At 37.9% G+C, this 20,909-nt stretch overlaps 1 protein-coding gene across 3 annotated transcripts in view; it reads right to left on the minus strand.

Annotated features, from left to right (window-relative positions):
* Positions 1-112: 112 nt before the first annotated feature.
* The window catches only part of LOC145994027 (uncharacterized), a 358,614-nt gene continuing 337,817 nt past the window's right edge, over positions 113-20,909 (minus strand). For 2 of the 3 annotated variants that reach the window (XM_083130114.1, XM_083130110.1), the window contains exons 10-14: positions 20,588-20,746; positions 13,591-17,745; positions 11,282-11,435; positions 10,659-10,730; positions 113-3,002 (exon numbers count right to left, since the gene is read on the minus strand). In XM_083130114.1, the coding sequence (XP_082986240.1) occupies positions 2,629-3,002; positions 10,659-10,730; positions 11,282-11,435; positions 13,591-17,745; positions 20,588-20,746 (4,914 nt within the window). In that variant the 3' untranslated portion in view covers positions 113-2,628. The remainder of the gene's footprint in view (positions 3,003-10,658; positions 10,731-11,281; positions 11,436-13,590; positions 17,746-20,587; positions 20,747-20,909) is intronic. The other variant, XM_083130119.1, reaches the window with a different exon arrangement.

Raw genomic sequence — 20,909 nt, forward strand, 5'->3', positions numbered from 1 at the left:
TTATGATGTTTTATCTGAAAGAAAGAAATATAAAGTTAATTAATGTACACAATCAGCAACGGAAAAAAAAGGCTATGTGTATTAATAGGAACAATAATTTATTCCCACAGATGCATACTTTTAAGTACCTAGCATAGTCCTATAAAAATATGACTATACTGCTTAGAAAAAAAAGTAGAGGAAACATTTCAATAGACAGACAAGTTTTTTTAGTTCACTGTTCGTATGGCACAACTATTAATTTCCGGAGAAAATGCCTCTCATAAAACTACAGAAATACATTTTCCACCTAGAAAAAAACTGCTCTAGCAACTCAACCAGAGAACAACAGTTCAGTTCTGTACAAATGTCTAATAGTTCTATATACACATATATGTATATATTTATATATATATCTGACCACTATACATAGTATATATATTTATATATAAATATGAACATACTTCCTGATTATTAAACTTTACAATAATTATAATGGAGTTATATGTCAATATCGACATATATCCAGCACCCTGGCATAAGATTATTAACATTTACAACCATTCTAATGATGGAGAATTTAGAAAGACGATTACGTGTGAGAAAAGTAATGGCAGGGATCATTAAAACAATAATAATAAATCAGTCTTGTTTTTTTGTATCAATGATCAAATTTTCTTTAGAACAAATATTGTAGGCCTACATTGTTTTTTCTTTGTTTTGAATCCATAATTATTCCACCAAAGTGTTGCACAAAACTAGTGTGGAAGCCTCAATACCAGTTTTAAGGACGGGGGAAGATATCATTGCTCGTGCAACACTTGCGTGTGCTCTGTGGTGGACAGAGGAAAATAAATTGACAATTCAATCCACATTATCACTTAATTAGGCACAACAGTACTTTTGTAGCACTTGAATATTGTTAAATTTTTTCCCCAACTTTATTTAATATGTTGCCAAAAATACTTTTCTTTCCATAAATTACTTTGTATTCTTTCTGTATTTTGCTCTTTTTTTATTTACTAAAAAAAAATGATATTCTTTCCTAAGCTTCCCCTATTTTACTACATACACAGCTTCTCCAAGTAATTAATACCGCCTCTTCGCTATCGTATCTGCAATTTTTTCAGCTCTTATACTAGCAGCATCAAAAATAAAATATTTCTTTCACAACATTTTTACATTTTTCACTTGACTTCTTTTGTTTTTTGGACATTTTCCTCCCACTTGCGTGAAATTTTAACTAAAGTATCCTCGGTAGCATAGCGGGTAGCACCATCACCAAATAATCAAGGGAACCCACTTTAAACTGCAGGTCTTGTCTTGATTAGCACATATGTGCATAATGCTTGAGTTATGTGTCATACATGAAACGTATACAGTGTCATATGGACTAAATATGCATTTTTTGGTAAATGCAAATAATGACCGGGTCTTAGGATATTTTCCTGTGAATTCCAACATTGCATATCGTGATGTTCAGAGGGAATGATAAGATTACATACACAGATAGGGTTCAAGTCCTCTTATTCTCGAGAAAAGGCACTTGCTATGATATTCTCAACCCTTTGTCCACAGTTTGTATGGTCACAGGTTGGGTTCAGTTAGGCATTAACATTTAAGATGCAAAAAAATTGGTTATTTAACTTCCAGTGCATGCATGTTATCGTGGTAGTTCTTGCCATGGCACAATTCAGTGCTATAATGACAATGCAGATCATAATTTTAATTCAAGAAGCACTAAATTTGCTTCGGTAATAAAGTTCCATTGCAATATTATTCAACCTTGTATTTTCAAAGAATACTAATTTAGTATTTCACTGCAACAAAAATATAATTTTGGCATAACATCCAAAATAATTTAACACATAAGTAGTTATTGAAATATTCCCTGAATCTACTTTTGTTTATTTCAGCTTATTTTATATTGTAATTTTTTAACTGCATGGAAGCATAAAGAAAATTTTACATTATTTACTTGTGGTAAATTTAGTTGTAAGTATTCTTGCTTTTAAGTTATATGCCTGACAATGAAAAATTATTTTGTTGGAGATATTGAAAGCATGTTTACTGTGGCAATACTAAGATACCACTTACCAAAAGTTATTATTCCAATTATGTGGCATATGTTAGCAGGATGTTCAGACACTACACAATAGAAGACAATATGAAAAATGTAAAAATGCTGTGAAAGAAAGTTATCTCGAAACAGCTAGAAATAAAAAGATAATCAAAGACAGGTGTATAACCACACATTAATTATATTTTTAAACTCTTATGAGTAAAACAGCTGCTAATACAGGATGCAACAAAAGTTAAATACTTAGCAAAAAAATAATAATGTGCTTGCAGCTTATGGAAACATTTTTAACAAATGTATGTAAAACTACATTTAAGTATAGGTGACTGCAAGGAAACACATTTTAAATGTGTTTTCATTGGTAACTTTGATGTTTCTCTATAACCATGAGCTGATAGTAGTTTGTTTTGTAAACCATTTCTATTCAGAAAAGAACTTAATCACAACATTCAGGTTGAACAGAAATGAATTGTTTCTTAATTGAAATTAACTTTTATTGCATCCTGTACACAAATGTTTTATCAGTTCCTTGTTTTTATATAAATAGCTGCTGCTTAAAATAAATTGCTTCAGTCTTTGCCATCAAGGCTTGGAGATGAACCTGAGAAACTAGCGGCACAAGAGTCACTAAGGGACAACTGTTCGCCATGATCACTTTCGTCGCTTGGGGTATGAGTAGGGGTCAAGTCCTTGTCCTCGCATTCCTTCTCTTCTAGTTCTTCTCGCAGAGACAGCTGAGGAGGAGTTTGATGCTGAGATCGGGATCCTAACGTGTCCGAGGAACCAAGATCACTCAACGATGTCGAGAGATCCTCCAAAAAGTCAAAGCTCGCCACAGCCTCTCTCTCCTTCTCTCCGTAGCGTACAAAGAAGTCATCTCTCCCTAGAATTGTCGGACGAGATGCGGGGAGATAACGAAGAACGCCCAATTCTCTTGCCGATGCTAAGGGTAAAAACAGAGAAAAACAATTATCAACACAGCATTCTTTACATGGTCACTTATTACATGTATCACTTACATCACTTTGTAATTACAAGTAGTACATCTTGCCAAATATGAAATTGCTATTGGTACGATTACAACTATTGGCTCATTAACCTATGGTGTGTAATGGTCGTTTACTGATTACTGCAGTTAATATGTGTGTTTAGTTTTTCTTGCAGTTGCAAAATCTAGGTTGTGTATATGGTTGAGACACAGATGATAAAAATACTTTTAACAGGCTGTAACAGAAAGGTATGGAGTTTGGTCTATATTTCTGCAATAAAGCAATTACGAAGTTAAAACAAAAATAGCAAACAAATATAAAGATTCATAAAAGTCATATCAGTAACATGTTCCAGCCAATGAGGTAGAAGTTTTAGAGTGGCTGATGCAGTCCCCCACCACAAATTGCCTGTAAAGTTCTGACCAACTATTTTAGCACTGAAGAAAGAGACTACAGAAGAAGAAGAGGGCACATAGACTTCAGCCAGTACTCTTACTATTGTTGTGGCACCCATTACACTTTCATAAAGAAATGCCTTAGTTGAAACTTTCTCCAATGGTACTGCCTCCAATAGGAAGGGGAGTCACTTTAGAATTTCCCCATCAGGTGCAGATAAAAAATAAAAAAAAGTGACATTTTGCCACCACATGGCCCTGCATGCACTGAAAACTAATCTATTTCATGATTCTTCACCTGATGGCAGTGTCTGCAATGGGAATGGTTTGGATGGCATTGATATTATTGAAAAATGCATTTAGTTGGCATTTTGCAACCACATGACATTGTCTACAAAGTGGAGGGCTTAGTTCCGATTTTCGCCATCAGAGGGCATTGCCTGCATGAAAAAATATTGAAAGGGATTTTGCCACCAGAGGGCACTGCATGAACTAAAAAATGATTGACACTCTGCCACCATATAGCATTAAATGCAATGCTATATGTTCTGGATTTCCCAACAGGTGACACTATCTGCAAAACAGAGGGACTAGTTCAGAATTTTGTTACCAGATGGCATTGTATGGAATGCCAAAAATCATTTAGTTCAGAATTTTGCCACCAGATAGCATTGCATAAGAAAAAATATTAACATAGTGCAGGATTAAGCTACCAGATGGTACTGCATGCAATGAAAACTGCTCTAGTTCAGGATTTTGCCATTAGATGGCATTACCTGCAATGAAAAATATTGACTTTGTTCAGGATTTTGCGACCAGATGGTACTGTCTGCAAAGGGGATGGGCTAGTTCTGAATTTTGCTACCACATGACAGTTTGGTTTGAGTTCATGTTTGTTTCAAGTCCACTTTGTGCACAGTAAGGCTAATCGGGACTGGACCTACAGTTTAAAGTGGAATCCGAACCACTATGGGCCTCCGCCAGGTATCGAACCCGGGACCGTTTAATTATAAAGCGACGGTGCTATCAATGTGCCATCGGGGAGGCCCTGCCAGATGACAGTGTATGGATGAAAACAATATATTTAGTTTAGAATTTTGCCACTAGATGGTTCTGCATTCAGTGAAAAAAATATTTAGTTCAGCATTTTACCACCAAATTGCATTGCTTAAACAATATTGACAGTTCAGGATTTTGTCACCACATGGCACTGTCTGCAAAGTGATGGTTCAGAAGTTTGCTACCAGATGGCAGTGTATGGAATGAAAATTGATTTAGTTCGGGATTTTGCCACTATACTCTGGTGCAACCTATCTTGACAGTGACGTAGTAACAGCATTGCAATCTCCATTGTTGATACTTTCACTGTCTGCACTAAGAAAAAAGACAAACAAGGGAAAGAATTTCAATAGTTTGAAATGCAAGGGAAGGAAGATCAATATGTCGCAATGCGAGGTTTCTTTTAGAATGGAATCATGTAAAATAAAGAGCAATTAAAACGAGCCCGATGTATAAATACAAGAAAATGAACGGAATCTGATAATGAATACGAGATGGCAACATGCCTTTGAACGGAAAGTTCGCAAGGCTTGAGCACAAAAATATAGTTCCTTAATGAAAACACGTTACAGCATATACAGAGCATATAAATGTGTTAAAAATATTAGATACTTAAAAACTTGTTGAAATGTAGAGTATTCGGCACGATTATTTTCTTACAAGTCAAAGTTAAAATTATATATACTGGTCAGCAAAGAAGAGAAAACCCCCGGAAAATATGCGAACTAAAATCCACTCCCACTTGTTTCTGTCGCAGTGAACAGCAGCAGACAAGAATATGGGGGAAATTCTTCTTTTCCTCTGCTCTCAAATGGCACGCTGTTGCCACGATGCCTCACAGCTGTTCTCTGACAGATGAAATTCTGGCAGATCTGCCGCAAAACGCGATGTTCAGGGTGGCGAGGTTGAAGAAGTATGGATAGCGTTCGTGACGATTCCCGATTTAAATAATTAATAACAATAAAATCTATTGTCATAGTTGTGATTCTTACTATGCAATAGTAAATATTTCCATCTAAGAAACAGATTTTATCTTCAATTTAATTATTAATTATAATTATATCCTTGGAGACAGTGGCGGCGATTGGGGGGACCAGGCCAGAGGCGCTAACTTAAGATAAATTTGGGGCGGTAAGGTTCGCATAAACAATATTTATGTAAATAAATAACCCATCAAATATACACACAGCTTACATTTTAAAAAGAAAGAATGATTTGAAGAGGTTTTCTCGGGCAATCAACCATTGTTCAAAATTTTCAGCATTCATTTCCCCATGATAATCTCCGGTTTTCTGTTTAGCTTTGAACATAAGTAGACAGTTTGGTACAAAACCATTTTCACTCCCGGTGTGAAGGATGATCACCATCCTTCCAGCACTGGTATTTGATAAAGCACCATGTATACTGCCTTCATCCTGCCAACACTTTTCACCGTGTAGTTCTCAAGGGTAAATGTTTCCTCTAAGTATATAACTGGCCTTTTCACGTCACTCTTCTCATTTCGCCTCAATGCTATCAGAAAACTTGTTCGATTGGACACGATGTCACTTCTTTCCACCAAAGCACTTCTCACGTTTTTGCACTTTCGGAAACTAAATCCTAAGTCATTGCAAATAATGTTGAGAAGAGTTTCACGACTATCCCGAAAATTAATTTCTTTCTTTAATTTCGAAAGCACTTTTTTTACTGTTGGCACTTCATGTTCAACCGTATAAAAATTACCAATAGTTCTTCTAATCAAACACTTGTCATAGTCGTCTACAACAATTCTATGCTTTTCGGCAGACCTGTGCTTACCTGGTGTCGTAAATTTCCCCCCGGGAATTTCCTTCCTTTCTAATTTTCTTAATGAAAGTGTCCGACATTTGAACTGCAGCCGCCGCACGCTTTGTAGCTTGATTGATCGGAAACGTGCAATGCCCTTCTCTCGCTTCGTTGTCAAAAAATTTAACAACATTCGAAATCACCTCTCGACTCTTACTATGTACGGTTTTGCCCTTCATTTCGGTACAAACAACATACACAACAGACACACTCGTATTCAATTGACCTCTCGTCCATGTACGTTTGGCAACATTGAAAGGGTGTCAGAAGTCGAGCAGTCCTTGCTACCCCCACCTCCCACCCGACCCAACCCTCGAACAAACAAGTTGTTTACAGGACAGCAGCTAGGTTAAGCGAGAGCCTATATTTGTCTGCTGATTATCATGGCATCCTCATCGAGCGAGATCCGTACAGATGATGTTGATGTTTTTCAAAATTTTGCCACCAGATGGTACTGAATGGAATAAAAACAATATAGTTTGACATTCTGCCACTAGTTGGCACTGTCTACAAAGTTGATGGGCTAGTTCAGAATTTTGCTACCAGATGACAGTGTATGTAATGAAAAAATATATCTAGTTCGGGATCTAATAATAAAATTAGAATTTACTTGTTGAATGGTTTGAAATCAGAATCCCAAAATTGCAGATGATTCAACTCAACATCATAAAGAGAAAAATCAAAGATGGCTGGCTTGTCATTAGCATGACCACCACTCGAGTCATTAGCATGGAGGCTGAAATTTTCAATAATTCAATAAAAAGTTATAAGTGAAAATTCATTTTTGCTGCTTATGTTGCATTAAAATATTACACATCTAGCATCAAGAGAAAACTTTTAAATAAAACATTTAAGTGTCTCCTAGTTGTAGAATCACCCATATACAAAAAAATAAATAAAATCAATCTAAAAATATTGTCACTGGCTGTAATTTCCATTTCTTACCTTTCAATTAGATGAAACCATTACAAATAGCCTCCGAGAATGTATTAAAAGAGAAACTTTACAAGATATTATAACTGCATATTCTGCGAGTGAAGTGCAAGGCAAAAACCAAGCACACACAGAAAGACGATTTTCCATAAACACACACACCCTTACAACCAATGGAAATCTCTACGGATGATCACAGCATAGCGTAGCTACATTCAAAGCAAACTATTTTCTGAAAGTTCATTGTGTGCAATGTGAGGTTCAAAACACAATAACAAAATCATCCTTAATGAAAGCAGCCTTGCACTACACTGATGGCTGAGCAACATAACAACTATACTTACATATCCCAGGACATATCTAAGAATGTATATTTAACCATTCGTGACACGAATATGTTTTCAATAAAAACTTATACCATTGAACGCGCATGGACTCAACAGAACAGGACTTCAACGAATCATCCCCCCCCCCCCCCCACCCTTCCCCGTGGCTCAAAGATCTGATTACCACTGAAAACAAAATTGTGGAGTGAAGGAGGAAGGTCACAATCTCAGCAAGACAAAGAGAGGGTGTTGACAAAACAATAACGGATAAATGGTGACATTATAACCACACACCTAGAATTAGAGACCGTGCATGACCAATGCAGAGTTAACTTCAGCTTTCAGTTTGGTTCGTAAAAAAGGTAGTCTTGTAAATGTATATGCAAAACTTGGAACTCAGGACTTGCAGAACACAGCACCACCGAGGGGGACAGGATTTTATTTACAGACACCAAAATAATAGCCCAGTGTGCTAGTTACTTGGACCGACGAGTAAAGAAAGCATAGCCATTTCACAGAAAGCACCAATCTCAACAGAGATGTGGGACTCCACCTCAGTCACGCTTGGAATGCACTACTCCTTAAAAATAAGACACCAGCCAATGAGAACACCAGGATCCAGAGTCAGCCAATAGAAAGACAGCAACCAAACTACGCCCCATCATAGTAATATATACTAGTTTCCATTTTCACATTCCCTGAAGATGGAGAGCAATGTATGCACTTGAAATGTTCGAAGCTAACATCGATTTAACTTGGCTGCTATCTTGAGAACTCCTGTTTGAATCACGTCGCCAGGAAAGCGACAATTCCCATTTTATGAAAAATTCTGTACTATCAACCATGCTTTGTGTGTGTGTGTGTGTGTGTGAAACTTTCCAAAAAAAAAACTCTCTTCTGTTATCAGCAACACCTCAATACAAATGACAGACACCCACTTTCCTCTCCATTCTGAAAAAGGCATATGCAAAGAACTAGATCAAGTCTACAGAAAAAGTGCTCTGGTTTGAATGACACCCAAGTGGCAAGTGCACAATGACATGCAGAAAATTGCATTAATTTCCTAAAGTTTGTGTTCAACCAACATGTTATTCAGATGCCAGAGAACATCACGTAGCCTTCAATGTGAAATTTCCTTACATTTACTCACAATATAAGCAATTACATATGTTTTTATACTTCTAAGAATACCTGGACATATGAAAAAAATATACAATTTTTTATATTACTATTGTCCCCACTGCTCATGGATTTTTCATATAATTCCTGCACAACCTTATCCAAGGAGGAGCTGGTTTCTTTTAAATCTGAAGAACACACACAAGTTTCTTTTAAATCTGAAGAACACACATGAGAACATTATTTTTTAGAATTGTTAATGTACTTATATTGAAGAATTTGAGAACAACAATTGTAACAAAGTCAAATAAATTTTTAAAAGTCAAATTAAATGTTTGACTTCAATGTAGCCTATAATCAATTGAATTTAGATCAAAATGTAAATGTGATTGATTTTTTAATTATGGGCACATCAGCACATAGGCTATCACACATTATAGGGATAAGCCCTTTAACTAAAACAAAATGGAATCCAAGACACTAAGAAGAAAAAAATATATAATAGTGAATAAAGTCGGTGAGTTTTCGAAATTAATCGGAGAAAAACTATCCAACTGTGCAACACGGAAACACGAAAACTTCCATGTAGGTCATTGAAAAAATGTTCCTGGACCGTATATAAATTCAGCCACAAAAAAAGGTTCCTGGAGGACAATTTTAAAATTCATCTGGTGAAAAAGGTTCCTGAAGCATATTTAAATTTATCCAGAAAAATGGTTCATGATGATATTAAAAAAGAAAAAAAAAAGTAAAGTGCTCCCCTGTGCATAGCACCACGCCATGAAGGCGTATAGGGGTGTGGGGGTAACGCCCCACACTTTCTTGATCCGGTCGTGGTTGGGGTGATGTGATCAGCATCACGCCCCTGACCACCTTTACCCCCCAGGATTTCCCCCAGGTACCCATGTTATTCGACGCTGGGTGGGCACCGGGGCCGCTTCCAACGTTAGAAAAGTTCCCGGATTTGAACCGGCCGGGGATCGAACCCGAGACCTTTAGCATGGTAGTCAGATGCGTTACCGACTGAGCCATCGTGGCCACCTGATATTTAAATTCATCTGGAAAAAAGATTCCTGGACCATATTTAATTTCATCTGGGGAAAAAGGTTCTTTATGGTATAGAACCCATGTACACTTGCTGATTTTCTCTCCTGGATGGGAATTGAATTTATTAACAATTCCTGGATCTTGAACAATCCTGGGATTGTTAAAGATCCAGGATCCCATACATTCTAATGGGTTCCATTGGGTTCTGTAACATAACCTGAACCTTTTTTCTCTCACACAATTTAAATTCGGTCCAAGTTGCGTATTGCTTCATTTCAATTTGGAATTTGGACCCTATTTAAATTAATCTGGATAAAAGTTTCTCATCCAGAAAAAAAGGTTTTTGGACTGTATTCAAATTCATCCGGAAAAAAGGTTCCTGGACTGAACTGAAACACTTTACAGATAAAAATGTTCTTTACGGTCCAGATCCCATTTATGCTTGTTGACTTTTTTCTCCTGGACCGGAATTAGATTTATTTAAAATTCCTGGACCTTTAACAACCCTGGATAAAATCTCCATATCCTAGTTGAAATTTTCATCTGTAAAGTTCCACTCGCCACATATAAGGACACGCCGGGCAACAAGGCCCCAACAGAACATTATCCTGGACAACATGGCCTCGTTGGCCTGCGAGACATTGGGGTGCCTTGTCAGAACGCCACCCCTAACACCCCCAAAACGTAAATGTGAGATACCAAATCCTAATTTTTCAATATGCGAAATCAGAACAGCTTTTGTCAGTGGGTTCCTCGTGCAAATAATACAGTGTCGGCAATGGCAATGCCCAGTATAAAGACAGCACATTCATTTCTTTAGAAAAAGTGTATTCATGTAAAATAGGAATGCCCAACTCATTGGAATAAAAAAAGTACCACTTCAAACATGAATTAATGGAGTACTCACTTTTCAAACCAGCAGTGAAAAACTTCTGTGGCGTGACGAATCTCTCACCCAAACGAACAGAAGGGGAAAAATCTGTGGATGTTTAAACAATCGAACTAGAAACATGGGGTTCCTCCACAATGTTAGATTATATAAGAAAAAGTTACAGTCTATACAAATATGTTTACACAGCATGGACTTAACAGCTGATAAATTTTTCTATGCCGTACCTTGGAACTGAACCCAGATCTCATTTTTCAAATGATATACTAACTAACCGCTACATAATGAAGAGCAGCCTCAGACTGACATGAGAGGCTTCACACACCATGCACAAATAGTACAACATATTCATGCAATTATGCGTCCACGATTCACAGCTTAGATACATAAAATCAATTTAGACAGACAATTTCTCTACACTCCATCAAGGAGTGTAAACGTTTTTGAACAAATCACCACTACTCACGTTACATTACTTCTGTACTCTATGTGCGCCCACTGGAATATGATCACTGCAAATCTATATGAAACACGCGACTTTACCGTAAGTTTTCTTCCTCTGCTGGTTTAAAAAGATACATTGCAATACACACAAAACAAAACAATCAACATATATCTTTTTTCAATAAGTTAGTACTTACCTTTTTTATGTCGGCGGAAGCGGTGCAGCCTATGCAGATGTTGGTAGTCGGCCGGTTCCTCTCCGCTTTCACTTCCACTACAACTGCCTGACCCAGAGCTTCCACTCGAACTGCCGCTGGAGGCTAGCATCACATCCAAGAGATTGGCTCTGGCCTACTCATGGAGCAAATGCATGGGATTATTACATGTAAATGGATTTGCAAAATGTCTATTCAAAAACACTATGCAGAAAATTTAGTACCATGGAGTGAAACTGTCAACATTTTTTGCAAAAATCCTCTTGAATTAACAGAAATGTGCATGGAAATTTGATTGTTCATAACCACAACAATGAAAAGCTTAAATATGTTGGGTTTTTTTTTTTCAGTGAAATTGAAAGTAACAAATTTAATCACTCAATATATGTCCATCTTAATATATTCTAAATGCAATTGGCACTTTACTGCAGAAGTGCTGTGCAAATGCATCACCATAGCAATTTTTGTAATGATATTGTTGAGAAAAAAAAAATTCATCAATTATCACATTATAACAATCCAGCATTAACATTGAGTTCCGTTTTAAATCAACTTTATGCATATATGGGTTAATCAGGACTGGATATACTACTTTAAAATAGATCCAAACCACTAAGCAACATGTCTCCACAACAGATTGAACCCAGTACGTGTTGAATACAAGGCAATAACGTTACCACCATGACATTGGCATGTTTTTTACATGCAACCTGAACTCGAACATGAACATGTGTAAAAAACATGGGAACTGAAATAAAGAAACAATAGCATGTGGTTTTCTATACAAAACAATCTATCTCAGCATGAATTTCCAAGTAGGTGTACTACAATGGTTCCTTTGTTGTTAATATAGGTGTAGTAATATAAAATTACAAAAAATACTATTAATAATAAAAAATCATAAAAATCAAGAACCAGTTATTGCTAGTGTGCGTCACATTTTTTTTCATTGAGTAAAACTCCAAGAAACATTAGTTTTGCATCAATGTATTTCTTGTTTATATAGGTGGAATTATATAATAATTACAAAAGTATCATTAACAACAAAGGCAAGAAAATGGAAAAGAAACAATAAGAATGAACTGCATGAGTGTAATGTCTGAACACACATCCCAAGGGTGGGGGCTGATAAGGATTATAGAAAGATTGGGAGGTGGTGTGCCTGGCAGCAGCCCCTCCCTCCAAGTTAACTAGGGTTAAAACAAAAAGTTTTCTGCCTTTTGTAAGTCCCTGTGAATATAATAAAATAAAATCACAATGTGTTAACTATAATACATCGTGCATTTTTATATAACTTATCCTCCACATTACATAAGAGTTCAATTAGTTTAAACGATTAAAAAGAGAAACATTTCAAATTAATATGTATTTATCTTGATGAGAGCTAATGTTAAGTAACATTATAGCAATTGCTTTTCTCTAAACAAAGAAAACACTCAGCATTAAATCTCAAGCAGATATATAAAAGATAAATGTTCATGTTTCTAGTTCATGCATTTTGCAGCCTGGTGTTCAATATGTTGCATAGACACAATCCGACAGACAAATTCAATTGTTTGTACACCAACTGAAATTTGGTGATTGCCCAAGCAACATTGTACTTTACACACGCTGTATAGGAATGTATTTCATTTATTATTGTTATCACGTAGTCATAGTGTTTGGTTTTGATGATATGGGTTAACTATTTTTTTTTTTTTATCAAGAGAAGGCGTTTGTGATCTTAAGAATCAGCTGTTTGCGTAGGCGCCAAGGAGGGAAAACCGTTAAGTGTGCAAAAAGCAACATGGAGCGAATCACGGTGATAATTGTGCAGCTGGACAATACAAAGGACAATATCCGACTAATGTACTCTTAAGCATTTGTTTTCAGTGTAGTTACAACAGGTAGAATATAAGTATCCTAAAGAACCAGTGTGTGCTTTTTATCATTGTGTTTTCATGTGTGATCAACACAATCCCCAACACATGCACACACACCAATATGCATGGATCAATATGTAATCAATAGTAAACTTATTCTCTTGATGATAGATTTCAAACAATTGTCATTCATTTTTGATAATATTTGAAGTGACAAACAGTGCACCTTGACACAAGAGATGCTTATTTGATATGAGAAAAATTCAGGAGTATCAGCTTAGCGAATTTCAATAAAAGCAATTTTACACGGAGTTTAATATCTAAACAAAAAAAATAATGTTAAAGCTGATGCACACACTGCTATTTTCTTTTAATTTCATGTATCTGCAATAATACTAGAAAGACATATGGTGGAGCACACTACATTACCTTAGGATCATTGAAGTCTATGTCTCTTTCCACATGCACCCATCCAGTCCTGCAGCCTTCATCAACCTTGGAGTCATTCTGTGCGGCATGCTCAGCGGCATTCTCCTCGTCAACTTCTCCTTTCCTGATCATTCGATTCAGTTCCTCGATCACATCTTTGGTAGTTGCCTTCTCGTGGAAACTGGGAACTCTCGCATGCCCCAAGACGATGACACTTGATTTCTTGTCAGGTACCGAAGGATCACACTTGTTATTTACGGGCTGGTTTTCCTTGTCTTCAGGTGGCTCGGGTAAAGGTTCCGGAGATTCTTTGTTCATCACAGCATCTTCTTCCTCAAACTTGTCACCCTTGTGGATTGATTCACTGAACTTCTTCTTCAGGCTGGAACTTGTGATGACCGTATCTGGTGTGGAAACATCGGAGGGAAAACGCTCTGATCCGGCATTTGATGTTTGGGACGTTATGGAGTCTGCCATCTCAGAATTCAGGATCTCTTTTGTGTCTTCCATTTCTTCCTTTTCTTGATCTTTCTTGGATTCTTTTTCGCTCTGGTTAGGGATATTTTCTTGTGGAACCTGATTAACTTCTTCAACTTGCTCTTCGGTAACAGGATCCCCTGCATTGTGATCTGGCATTCTCCCGATAAGTTCCTGTTCCTTGGCACAGTCTTGAACTTCTCTATTTTGGCAATATTTTTGTTGCTCTGCAATAAAATTCAACACACTCTGCAAAGCTTCCTCTCTGTCCGGTGGTGGTATGTCGTTCTCCGATTCAGGAACGATCGTCTGGCCTCTTCTTAAAGATCCTCCATCTGAGAAAGCCAAACTTTTCGAAGACGATGCTAAACTTTTGCTGCTTTCAAACTTCACTAGCCTGTAAAAGTCTCTCGTGAAGTCTGTGCCAACATTTACAGGTTCACTTACGGAATCGTCGTACTCTCCTATGCTCCCATTTTCGCTAGACTTTGAATTTCGTTTGGATTCGCAACTTGGACAGGTGTCGCTCATGGCAGCTGAGCTACGCTTTGAACTAGAATCACAGCTATAATTGCACAGTGCTTCAAATTCAGAAGAAAACTGTTCAGAATCACAGCAAGAAAGTCTGTCTGAACTAGACCAACTAAGAGGAAAGTCAGATCTATCTGATTTTGGAGATATGAAATTTTGCCCCTTCTGTTCATTTATGTAAGGCCAGTTCTTATTTTGTTCCTGCCTGTATGGCCATTCCTGATCTTGGGAGTTCATAGGGCTGTCCAAAATACTTTCCGATTTTAGATAACTTGCGCTGTTCCATAAACATTCGTTAGAATCTTCCTCCAATTCAAGGTTGTTTTCCTGAATACTCGGAAGAGACCCTATTGTTCCCCCATAGCCATGGTCACTCCTGGCAGGTGTCGACGCTAGCCTACCTTCTTTAAAGTCCCAATTGAGAGCCTTCGCTTCAGAGTCTTTCATATCTGAAAATTTCCTCCAATCCTTATTTCTTGGAATGTCTTCAGAAGATAGATTCATACTCCAATCTTCCATTTCAGCCTGGTCGTATTCCAGAGATAACTCCTGATACTGCAAGGTACTTCGTGTATCATCCAGCCTTAGCCAGTGTTGAACGTAATCAGCCTGTTCCCATCCGTCCGATCCCTCATCGGATTCGGTACTGATGCTGCTCGACAAGTGTCCCCAGGAGAGGCCAAATTCTGTTTCAATGCAGACTAAACTCTCGTCATGTTGAGCTCCAAGACTCGCTTGCGCCTTGCTCCTTCTCAGTGGATGTGGTTGTCCCTCGAGATTTCCTTTCGGAGAACTGTAGCTGATATCTAGTGCCGAGGAAGACTGTTCGGGCAACCCTTGGTTGTTCCAGATATCTCCACTAATGTGAGACTGGGAATTCAAAGCACGCATGAATTTCAAGCACAAATGAGAATCTGAAAAGCTTCGCATTATATGCTGATACGGGTGTACGAATCTAGCAGGTGGAAAACTATGCCTTGGGTTGGCAACGTGTGAAAATAATTTGAATTCTAAAGGAATATAAAGTATATCTGAGTCATTGTCATCTTCGACTAATGGTAGCTGGTCGTCTTCGATTTCATTAAACTTTGCTCTGGCACTGATTTCAAGTACTTTCCTAGGCAAGTCAGATTTGTCGCATTTCTTTAGATGGCCATCACTATTCACAGATAAATTCGGTGCCTGTACATTGGCAACATTGGTAGGCTGGCACTGGTCTAAGTCCCATGAAATATCAGCTACAGTGGATGGATAGGTTTTAGGAGTCTTGGATTTATGACATGTTTCCCTCTCTGCTGCACTGTCAAGCGGCAAGTCTTGACTTGCAGTTATTTTGAAGTCACCTTCAAGACAAATGTTTCCCTTGAGAATCGTTGAAGTGGGCTGCGAGTACGGCACTTCAAAACTTCTCTCCTTGTTCATGTCATTTTCGTCACTCACTTCTTTTACATCTTCAAGACACTTCTGTATGCAGACACCTGAATCATGCAAAGAGTGAGTGCTGCTGTTCTTTGGTATGTATCGTGCAGTGCCACTTAAATCCAATGAACTTTCTGTACTTCTGTGGAGCTGTGTCGAATCTCCATCCTTCACTTCACCTTGAACATCACTCGACATCGTTGAGTACCCTTCATCCTTGTTTCCACTTTCGCCTGCAGTTGACACGGGACTCTCATTGCCTTCTTCGACAACTTCTTCTTTCACCACAGCATCCTCGCTTCGCACAGAAAGCAGTACAGTCTTCAACACGGTCCTACTGGAATTATCACTCACGTTTGTCACCTTTTGCTCTTGAGCACTACCCAAGAACACTTGGTCATAAACGACCTTGGAGTCGAGATCTCTGCAACTTGTTTGCAAACTATTGCTTTCATCATCATCTTTCAGTCTATTCTCATCACTAGCATTCTGGAAAGATTCTTCGAAGGAATTCTTGTGCACTTGTTCCTGTGCATACCTTGTCACTGGCGTGTTCACAGATTCGGCCATTTCACCAGCATGGGCAGAATTAGATTTGTTTGAAAGTGCTGGTGACAACTTACAGTAATATTTTCGACTAGGGGAACCATGGGAGGACTTCTGACTAGGGACTAGGTAGTCGATGTTGTACTGGTGGCATTTGGAACTTATGTTTAAGGTATGTGGACGAACTGGCAACTCACGCTTTCGACTGGAGCTTCGAACTTTCATAGACAAAATATCCATAGCATGTTTAAGCTTCAGTTTTGACGGCACTCCTCTCCACTGACAATGAAAATTTTCCACTGTCAGCGGCCAGGAAAACACGTGATTACTCTCGCAAATAGAGGGAGAAAAAGAGGAAGATTTTGTAGGGGAGAATGATGATTTAGGATTCTGAGCTATGTTTATTTCATTCTTTTGTATTATGGTGCTGGGGTCGTCGATTGAGCATTCTGTTTTGGCTGTGAACGTGTGCCACAAATTGTTCAGGGTGGGAGAATCTGAGGAAACAAAGTCACTTTTGTTGCCAACACGGGGACATGACAGCGAATGGACTTCTGCACTCTGCTCTTGATCACCAGTATCACTTTTCCCCACGCACAACACATCACTGTTCCTCAACGGAAGTTCAAAGTTGTTGATTGTTAACGGAAGCCCCTGCTGAACCTTTTCACAACAGTTGCTCTCTGTGTTTCTTTGAGCTCCGTGTTGGAAAAATTCATTTTTTTCCATCTCCGCTGCATAATTACACACTTCATCGTTTGCATAGAGGTCCTCAAGCTGCCGAAGCTTTTCGTTTGTCCAGATCAGCCCCTGCGAACTCGCAGCAGCGGCACTATTGTCTTTAAGCTTATCCACAGCACCCGGGGTTGGGTCCTTCAGCAAGTTCACTTTGTCGTTTTGACAACATGACTTCACGATCCAACCCCGGTCTTTCACAACCAGACGAGGGCTCGGGGAATCACAGAAAATACCACTGACAGACTGATGGACTTCATTGGTTCCAGCAGTGGGGTAAAAAGAGTCCTTATGATTTGTCTGCTTGTGGCTGTTCTTCGTCTCCTGAGTCAACCACAAGAACTCATTGATCGGGTTGCTGTTTGGAGTCGACGTGAAAGGAGATGCTCCGAAGCTCTTGCTTGGAAACGAAGAATGAAGCTGTGACAAACCAGGGGTTGATGCACTCTGAAAATATACACATATATTTTTTAAAAAAAGGTTGTACAGGAGTTACATTCAGCACAAAGAAACCAATATTATACGTGGGTGAATCAAAAAGTAAGTTACATCCGAGCCGTGTTCCTGTAATAAAAGAGAGAAAATAATCACACTTGGTGGCAGCACTGTCCGGAATGTATTCCCCCATACCCAAAGCAGCCATGCTGCAGCTGCTTTAATATGAGAGTTGTCACCGTGTCAGTTTGGCGTGTCGTACTGAGGTGGCGTCCAACATTGAGTTGTGCTCGGTCGTCCGATTTTTGTGGTCACGAAGGCATAATCAGAGTGAAATCCATCGCCAAATTGTCGATGTGTATGGTGGGAATGCAATGTCACATCCCATGATCAGGAAATTTTCAGATGTTCGAAAGAACGAACTTGAACGATGAACAGTGTGTAGGGCACCCTGCAACTGGAACACTATCGAAAAAGCGGAGCATGTGAATGCAATCATCCTTGCCAACCAGCATGTGAAAATTAAGAGAGATTGCAAGTGAACTGAACATATCATACAATAGTGTGTCTATGCTGATTCATGACCAGTTGGGTGTATAGTAAACTGTGCTCTCACTGGGTGCCACGATTGTTAACCAATGAGCACAAAAGTCAACTCAATTGAAATTGGACGGAATTTTTACACACAAGAAATCAAAAACTGGTCACATGATTCAAAAAGTGTTTGGAGGAATACCTTGGTGACTATGTCAAAAAAAGTTAAATGTTCGTGCATTTTTCTCCAATAATTAATTTTCTTTCTAATGTGTCTTGTTTGTTTTATACAGGGGGGTGTAACTTACTTTTTGATTTGCCCTAGTATCAGGGCTGAGCTGATATCGGTATTAGAAAGTATCAGCTGAATTTTATTGGATTTATTTACCAATGCCGGCCAATACTTTTCGAGCATTCTAGTTGTTTGTAGGGTCCACAACAATGGCACACAAAACTTTCACAGAGACTAATTATCCTGGAAGTTTTGCAAAATTTGAAGTTTCTATTGATTTTGTTCCAATACAATGTCAAAAAATTGTACTTTTTCGTTACATGTGTATTCTGTTGTAATTTTTGATATTTTATAGCAAAACTCTGGTAAATTGATGCTAAAAATTGGAGTGAAACACTCGGCCACTAATATTAATCAATATTTTGAACAAATTTATATTGTTACAATTTTCAAGAATCTGTATTGGTATTGGTTCAAAGTGATATTGGCTCAACCCTAATATATAAATTATGTACATGTAATGATACAAAAATAAAATTTTGCTCAAGACAAAAACCACACAGAAATTCATATTAAGAACAACATACATATTACCTATGGCTTAATAAATGTATTTAATAGGAACTTATCAAATTAATTCATTAACAAATTAAAAGCACAACTTCCTAATTATGAATAATGCTTATGTAGCTTCCCTTTAAAAAAAAATCATATCATAATAATAATATATTATTGCACTTCCTAGTACTGTTTTCTTCCTTAGCAGTGCTTCAGTATTTTTCCTACAGACCAAATTCTGATCTATTGTAAAAGGAAAAGAGATAAAAGCTATCCTGTGCATTCCACACAGGGGATTTGGAAGTATCGTTCCATATGTATCTCGTGCATGAGCATTAACAGAAAAATTCCCACCCACCTTTGGAATCAAACCTGGGTCCCTTGTGTGGTAGTCAGATACCTTACAGACTGGGGTAACAGAGACTGTGCTCATTTTACATCTCTTTTTTACTTAATAGTTAACCCCAATGCCAAATCACGATAACTTTATTTTGAATGAAGAGATTAACTTTTTAAATACCTATCATTGGGCAGTGGAGATGAAATTGTTAAGGAGTATATTGGGGAAGACTAGAAGGAATAGAATAAGGAATGAGCAGATCCGACAGGCACTGGGGGTGCTGAAGCTCCAGGACAGAATAGACCAGGCACAGCCAGAGGCAAAAAACTGTGAAGGATGATGATGATGTGCTTATTTAGATGAAAATTTGTATTTATTACGTGATGATAGTCAGAAACCCTACCACCTAGAACACCGTGGCTTCAGGACCATGGAGATTGAATGTATAGGGTTTTTTTTTAGAGTGATAGAACTTTGAATTGAAATAAAACACATAAAAAAATAAGTTTGAAGCCAATTGTGTTTTCATTTGAAAGATAACTTTCTGACATTTACTTTTTGAAAATAATTTCCAGCATATGTCCACCACGACTAGCTGTGATGAACCGGATTCGATCAGTCCAATTTTGAACCACTTTTTCAAGTAATTGGGGACGTATGTCGTTAATAACATGAGTTATGTTGGCTTCCAAAGTGTCAATTGTTGCTGGTTTATCAGCATAAACCAGAGACTTTAGATATCCCAAAGAAAATAATCCAGTGGCGTTAGGTCCCATGATTGTGAGGCCAATTCACTGACAGCACCGATATTTCCAAAGTGCTCTATACGTTTGGCGAACAGAACATTGATTTTGGAAATATATTTCCACAATTTGTAAACGTTGTTGCCGCGTCAGTCTTTCCATGATCATTTTTGCCAATGCTCACTGATATGAAATGACAAAACAACGTGTCATCAAAACAAAACGAATGACAGCTATCCCTATCGAAAGTTCTATCACTCTAAAAAAAAACACCCTTTATAAAGGAGGAAACTGCAAAATCCATTTTCCATTGCATTTAGTTCACACAATACTACCCTAATACAAAGCATTTATTGTTTCCATGGTCTATAAAAATTTTCATGAAAACTAGGAAAATCCTTCTCATTTTACTTCTGGTACATATAAAATCCGTTTTTGAATGCTTACCACAGTTCCATTGCTGCTCGTGCTGATGGAGTAGTTGCTGCACAGGCTGTTGGGAGAATCTGAACTCTCATCCAAGCTCTTGTCTCTTTTGCTCCCTTCACTTTTTGGAGTTGCAGCATTCGAAGTGGGGTGAGAATTTTGCTCACAATATTTCGATGACTGGAAAGAAAAGGATATAACATCAGATAGAGAATGAAGTTTGAAATATTTACTTATGCAAGAGTGTGTTCTTATAAATGCGTCACACAAAGACATGAACAGAGAAAATATAGGCTACTACTAGAGTCCTGCATGGGACCACTTTCACTTGCTCATGGGAGTC

Source organism: Lepisma saccharinum, chromosome 1, assembly GCF_977018435.1.
Source record: "Lepisma saccharinum chromosome 1, izLepSacc3.1, whole genome shotgun sequence".
NCBI lineage: Eukaryota > Metazoa > Arthropoda > Insecta > Zygentoma > Lepismatidae > Lepisma > Lepisma saccharinum.